General features: G+C 35.4%; 1 protein-coding gene across 2 annotated transcripts in view; it reads left to right on the forward strand.

Annotated features, from left to right (window-relative positions):
- Window positions 1–5,712, forward strand: part of SLC38A4 (solute carrier family 38 member 4) — a 67,922-nt gene extending 62,210 nt beyond the window's left edge. For both annotated transcript variants that reach the window (XM_054591189.1, XM_054591190.1), the window contains 3 exons: window positions 706–850; window positions 1,995–2,092; window positions 3,535–5,712. In XM_054591189.1, coding sequence (XP_054447164.1) covers window positions 706–850; window positions 1,995–2,092; window positions 3,535–3,636 — 345 coding nt within the window. In that variant the 3' untranslated portion in view covers window positions 3,637–5,712. The remainder of the gene's footprint in view (window positions 1–705; window positions 851–1,994; window positions 2,093–3,534) is intronic.
- Window positions 5,713–7,124: the final 1,412 nt, after the last annotated feature.

Genomic DNA, 7,124 nt, shown 5'->3' on the forward strand with positions numbered 1-7,124 from the left:
ATCAACAAAGAAAAAAAATGACACATAAAAATCAGCACTGCACAAATTTACTTAATTAATTAATACAAATTTACTTAATATCACTAAACTGTACACTTAAAAATGGTTAAGATGGTGAATTTTATGTGTATTTTACCACAATAAAAAAATTCTAAAAAAATCAGCATCAAAATCTTTTCTGGGAAAAAAAGGAGAAACAAAGAAAATGCTCCAGGGCAGAATATTACATTAAGCAAAACAAGCCTGTCGGAGAACAGCAAATATGACATGATCTCACTTGTATGTGGAATCTAATGAACAAAATAATCTGACAAACAAAATAGAAAAAATGGAACAGACTAACAACTGTCAGAAGTGGGTGAGGGCCTGGATGAAAAAGGTGAAAGGATTAACCAAAAAAAGGATATACATAACACTAAGACACAGACAACAGAGTGGGGTTGGGGGCACAGGGGGAAGGTGGGCAAAGATGGAGGGAAATGGGGACAGAAAGAGACTTTGCTTGCGGGGATGGGCACACAATGCAGTGTGCAGGAGATGTTTTGTTCAGTTGTACACTTGAAATCTATATGGCTTTGTGAACCAGTGTCACCCTAATAAATTCAATTTAAAAAAAAAAGAAAACGCTCGAGAGCAATGAGAATATTTGAAATAATAAAGTTGAAAACAAAGCCGTAACCTTGCCTTTGAACTTTCTTGTTGCAGATTCGTACATCAGTGACCACACTGTTATTTCCCAGAAGACCCTTCAGCTGGATAAGACATTTCCTGATTGCAGCCATACTTCTTGCACTTAATAATGTTTTGGTCATCCTTGTGCCAACTATAAAATACATTTTTGGATTCATAGGTAAGTTTCAGAAAGGCTTTGGTTTTCTATCTAATTTAAATTTTATTTATCAATTATAGTTACTTTCAATATTATTTTGTATTAGTTTCAGGTGCACAGCATAGGGGTTAGACAGCCGTATACTTTATAAAGTGCTCCCCCAGTATTTCCAGTACCCACCTGGCGCCACACACAGTTATTACAATATTACTGGCTATGTTCCCTAAGCTGTATTTTACATCCCCTTGACTTCTGTAACTACCAATTTGCACTTCTTAGTCCCTTCACCTTTTCATTTAGTTAAATGTCAGACAAGGAGACTCTTCTGGGACGTCAAGGATCCCCACTTGTCTCAGGCTCACAGTGGTCCTAGGAGTCCAGTGGGACTCCTGCTGTCACCTTCCCTCCCTCCCAGGTGACACTGGAAGTTACTCACAGGATCAGAAAATGTTAGTGCCACATGCTGCCTTATAGGTCCTCTAGTCCTTTTCTGACAGACGAGGAAACGGAGACTCTTAGAAGTCAAGTCATATACCTTGGAGTGGGCCCAGGATTTGCACTTAGGTCTAAACTCTGCATCAAAAAGTAAGGAAGATAGATTTCACCTATGGGATGCTCTCTCGGGTCTGTGAGTATTAGCTGAGCATTAAGAATATCTTTGAAGGAGGAGAAGATTGATTTTGTAAAGCATATTATTTCCCTTTACTGTGTGGCCTGTTAACATAGTTAATTTCTTTATTCTGCTGACTTGATGGAGTACTCCATTTTAAAATACAGTACCATATAAAACTTCTAAAAATTAAGCGTAAGCCACTTGAGAAGTTAGAAGCGTATAGGAAGGGTGTGGGATGAGTTCAGCCTCTTTAATAGGTGTTTATAGCATTACCAGTAATACTATAATATCCTGTAAATTTGTAACAGTCATTTTATTATTGATTATATGTTATGTACACTTAGTATGTAGCTGTGATGTTAGGTGCATTTTAATTTTCTTTATAAACCTATCTCCTTTGAATAAGCAACCAAGAGGATCTCAGGATGCTTCTCATGCTAAGATTGGGGTAGCTCTGGATGTGGTGTGTTTGCACTGCGTGCCCTCGGTCTCTGCCTCGCTGTCCCAGGCCTTCTGTGTGAGCCACTGACCCATCCTGTGTTCCTCTCGCAGGGGCTTCTTCGGCCACTATGCTGATTTTCATTCTCCCAGCAGCTTTTTATCTTAAACTTGTCAAGAAAGAACCTCTTCGGTCACCCCAAAAGATCGGGGTAAGTAAGGCTTGCAGTTTTCCCCATTGCAAGTCATTTTTTAACTACTTCGAATAAACCAGAAAATACACATGGTTCAAAAAATATGAATTGATGAACAAGAATGAAAAATTAAAGATGAGCTGGAGAGTAAGGGGGGTAGATTTCTGGCGCTCAGATGATTCCCGGATTGCTTCTGTTCAAATACCAAATATCTCGTATTGAGTTCTTCCTGCCTGTCAAAGGCTAATGGAGTTTTCCCACAGGCAACGTGTATACCAGGCGTCCACCACTCAGCTTTTGCTGTACTATCTGTGGGAAATTGTGCAGGAAGGAATGAGGCTCCCCAGTAGTGTTATGAAATAATGTAAACATTTGGGCCATATTCATTATGTTAGTAAGGCCAAAAGAAGAAATGATGCTTTTGTTTTCCCTTCCACAGTTACCTATCATCCTCTGTTGTGGACTGAGGTCCAGAATGGAAGCATTTGTTTTCTTACCTCTTTAGATATAAAATATAGTTTCATTAAACTAGAGAATATGTATTTCTTTTCCATAATAAAACTAACGAAAAATATGTTAGAAATAATTATTTTTCCAATAATTGAATATTACCAATGACTGCTTAATAAAGTCTTATATTAAGGCTTGAAAAGAATGCCTCTTACTGGATGAACTACCCTGAATTTTGCCTGGGAATCATTCACCTCCTCAGTTGTTCAGCACTTCAGGGCAGTTTGGCATCAATAGCTCTTCCCTTCATCTCACGCCTAAATTTCCACTCTAAGTAGTCCATCCTTCTTGGACTTTTATAACAGTGTGACCTTGGCTAGTTACTTATCCTGTTTGAGATACCCATTTTCAGTTTTATCAGATGTAAAAATGAGTAAAATTGTATCCTCGATTCTTTCTAGTGAAAAGAAACATCAGCCGCTTCCTTCGTGTATAGAATTAGGAAACTGACCTGTGCAGTACTGTATAAGGCTGTTTGTACTGCTAAAATTCTAAAACATTCTATTATGCATACACATGCACACTTTGTTTTATTTCCCCAAGGAATATGCAACATATATTAGGATTTTATTTTTATTGGTTTGCTTTATAAATTTTGATTATATCATACATGCTACTCAATCATGACCTACACTTTTTCACCTAAAACATTGTGTGCCTTCCCTAGATCATTAAATTATTTTCTGTTACTTGATTTTTATTGATCACAGGGTATTCCATCCTTTTCATGTACCTCATCAATGAACCATTACTGTATTTTGAACATTTGAGTTAAATCTCTCCAATGTTCTCACCCTCTTTCCCCTACTATGGTTTGAAATTGACTGAAATGTTAGGCATGGATATCTGAGCTATAAGAATAATATGATTCAATATTCAAATCAGATTGCTGGCTTAGGTAAACAATTTACTGTTTCTGTGTTCCCTAACAAGTTCTCTTTGACTTGCAGGCTTTGATTTTCCTTGTGGTTGGCATCATCTTCATGAGTGGAAGCATGGCACTCATTATAATTGACTGGATTTACAATCCCCCAAATTCCAAGCATCACTAACCCCCCCAAAAATACTTTCTTTTTCTACTGGACGTGGTTGCAAATTATGCTCCAAAGGACATGTGAGTTATTTTGCCCCAGTGATTGGAATGTTATTCATAAGAAATAACAAGAAGATTCGAAAGACGTTTACTAGCAACATCACCAAGCACCTTCAGAAGAAGAAATCATCATTTTTGTCAAGAATGGCTGTTTATGTGTTTAAAATCTGTGGTGCACATTTCTTCTACCCAGGTTTTGCAAGAGGAGAATAAGATGATGTATTTTTGCTGCTGTACAAGCAGAACGGGTAGCTGAGTATCATTGTCATTGGATAATTCCCTCCCCCACCCCCTCCTTCTTCCCAAAGTACCAAATACTTGTATTCTCAGAACATCAAACAAAATGCCCTGGTGGCAAAAACCAACTAATGCCTTTCCCTAATCTTGCACCAAATATTCTGGGTCTATTTAATAAAAAAGGCAAAAGGCATGTCTTATGAACTGTCCCAGTAAGGCACATGAATGATCAGACACCGGGCTAGAATATCTTCTCGTCAACAGTAAAAGAATATTTTGCCCATTCTGTTTGTGACATTGAATTAGTGACTTCTTCATTTAGATATTCTGGTAAATGTTAAGAGAGGGGTTTTATTTAAATTATAGAGCAACGACAAAAATAATTCTTATAACTAAACCGCCTGTTCTGGAGGCATTTGCTTTTTAATGTTATTCCCAGTCCTCTTGTCATACTTTTATCATTGAACAATGCTCTCCCTCTCGTCTTCCATTCTCATTCAGAATTTTTAGAAGACCACAGTTCACGTGGTGGTACACTACCCAGTATTGATACATTTTTATTTGATAAACATTCAGTGCAGGAAACTGTGATTGCTATGTGTTTATGTATATAGTCTTATTCTGTCGTCATCAGAATTTTAGTGTATGGTACATTTGATTTTTATTTTTTACATGTGTAGTTGTTCTCTCATTACAGTCAAAACATTTCTATTACTTGGGGTGGGGGCAGGGAGTTAAGTTGATGGACTCAAAAAATCCATTTGTATGTATCTGTCTATTGAGGATATTTTAAATTTGAAACCCAAGTTATATATAGTTCAGTAATGCTCTTCAATGTTTACAATAGCATCATAATCATCTGCAGGAAAATAAGTTCTTATTTGAAAGTAATTGTTAATACTAATGTTCATTTAATTTAGCATATCTAAAATAGCATTTAGTTCATTTCACCTTCTACAGGTGTTTGTTGACATTCATTTGCCATTTAATATAATGTCGAGTGGTTCTCCATCAAAATAAAAGTGCTAACACTACAAAGAGAAGCAAACTATTGCTCACTTCTACAACATAAATGAAATGGAGTTTGCTACTTTTTATTTTCAAATTAGTAGCAAGAACATTTGTTATGTATTTTATATTTTAGTAAAGTCAAGTATGAAATATAAGTGTCATATAAGTATGATAATATTAAATCATATTTCAATTGTTTTTCTGCAATGTGTTTAAGAAAGTATGTATTTGTTTTATATATTATTTTCTAGGGGCGCAATATATAAAATGGTGCACTTTGTTATGGAAATTGAGCATTACTAGAAACTATCATAACTTTTAAGTTACTATTATTGGAAAAAATTTGCCAAATAGCATTTGAAGATATATTTTCCTTCATCTAAAGAGATAGCAAGTGGAAAAGCTACTTTCTGAGTGTTAAAAATGTTTAATCTGAATGTATTTAAATGTAAATATCAAAGATTAATCCAAAAAATGGAAAACTGTAAAATCTGTATATATTTTGAATACTTCATGTTTGAAATGACTAACTTGAAAATATCAACATGTGTAATTATATAAACATTCAAGAGAAGTACAACAGTGCCGGGTAATAAAGCACTATTTCTCGTGGCCATTTTCAGAGGAGTCCACATAGACTGCAGGGCAGATATATGTATGTGCTTGTACTAGTTAATTTAACCCCATTTATAAACAGATGAAAATTTTATTTTCTTATTTCATTTGTAAGATGGTTCAATGCATTGGGAGGCTTTTTTATTACAGAAAGTGTATATTAGTATATAATAAATGAACTTTTCAAATGCCTATGATGTGATTTTCTTTCTAATGTTGAAGGCTATGAATTATTTGGACAAGAAAACATTTTAAGTCTAAATATTTTCTTCTTAAATTGGTGTATGTTCTATTTTCATTGTCACTCTTGACATATAACTAACATCTATAGTTGTCAAAACTAGTTACCATCTTATTTAGGCAAAATACACAGCTAATTGTAAGTCACCTTTATGCCATCATATATGTATCTCCTAGGATAAATGTGGAAGAAATGAGTCTCTTTATAGTTAATTAGAGAGAATTTATTTGAGATGGAAAAAGAGGGACTAAAAGAAGCATGAGAATAGTAAAGTTAAAATGTGGAAGATTTGGGAGAAAGGAAAGCAACATGTGAGTGCTGAGGATTGGAGAGAAATGGACTGTTAGTGGGAATGATGGGTAACATGGTAACTGCATGCTTAACCTTCTAAGATACTTCCGCATACTTCTCCAAAGTGATTCTACCATTTTAATTGTCCCCAGTAATACATACAAGTTCCAGTTGCTACATGCTTGGCATTGTGTTTTGTACTTTATAGGCTTTCAAGTGAGTGTGAACTGGTATCTCATTGTGATTTTCATTTTCATTTCCCTGGTGACGAGTGTAGGAAACATCCATGTGTTCCATGCCCACTCATGTCTCTTTTTTATAAAGTGTATGTTTGAATATTTTTTTTATTTTAAAATTAGGTTGTCTTTTTATTGTCGATATGTCAGCGTTCTCTACATATTCTGGATCTATGTCCTTTGTCAGACTGCAAGTATATTTCCTCAGTACCTGGCACACCTATCCATTTTCCTAAAGGTGTCTTAATTACATCCTTCTGGAGCCAGGTCTTCCTGGCTTGAAGCTCTGCCATTCCTGTCTTACTGGGATAAGAATAATTGGAATGGTATTGTCATAACTAATGTTTAGATTTTCAAGTTTGGAGGGTAAGAGTCTATTTTTTTGGTTAGTTGGGGTTTTTTTGTAGTTAGCTTATTAATGTAGGCTAGTACAGCTCTTTTTTATACCGATATTTAATTAAAAATAACTTTTTCTAAATTGCTTTGAGTCTTGGTTGAGACCCAGTACTACACAGACAAGCCCGGGATATCAAAAACCCATATTGGCTACTTGTCATCCACTTGATAAGTTTTCTCAGCACTAGTTACAAACACATGTAAATGAAATAGGAGAAATTACTTCATTTGGTTCTTATTTACCAGACTGGAAGTTCTGCCGTGTTCTCCTGACTCTGCCTTTTGCTTTGTGTGCAGAAGCAGGATGCATAGCCTCTGCAGCATGCACCCTCATGACTGCCTTTTCCCAATAAAAGTTTTGCATTAATTATTTAATGGACAGTATTTAAGAAACTGACTGAAAAAAGAAGTAAGTTGAGA

Source organism: Pteronotus mesoamericanus, unplaced genomic scaffold (genome assembly GCF_021234165.1).
Source record: "Pteronotus mesoamericanus isolate MK-2021 breed Mesoamerican mustached bat unplaced genomic scaffold, CSHL_Meso_final scaffold_21, whole genome shotgun sequence".
Taxonomy (NCBI): domain Eukaryota; kingdom Metazoa; phylum Chordata; class Mammalia; order Chiroptera; family Mormoopidae; genus Pteronotus; species Pteronotus mesoamericanus.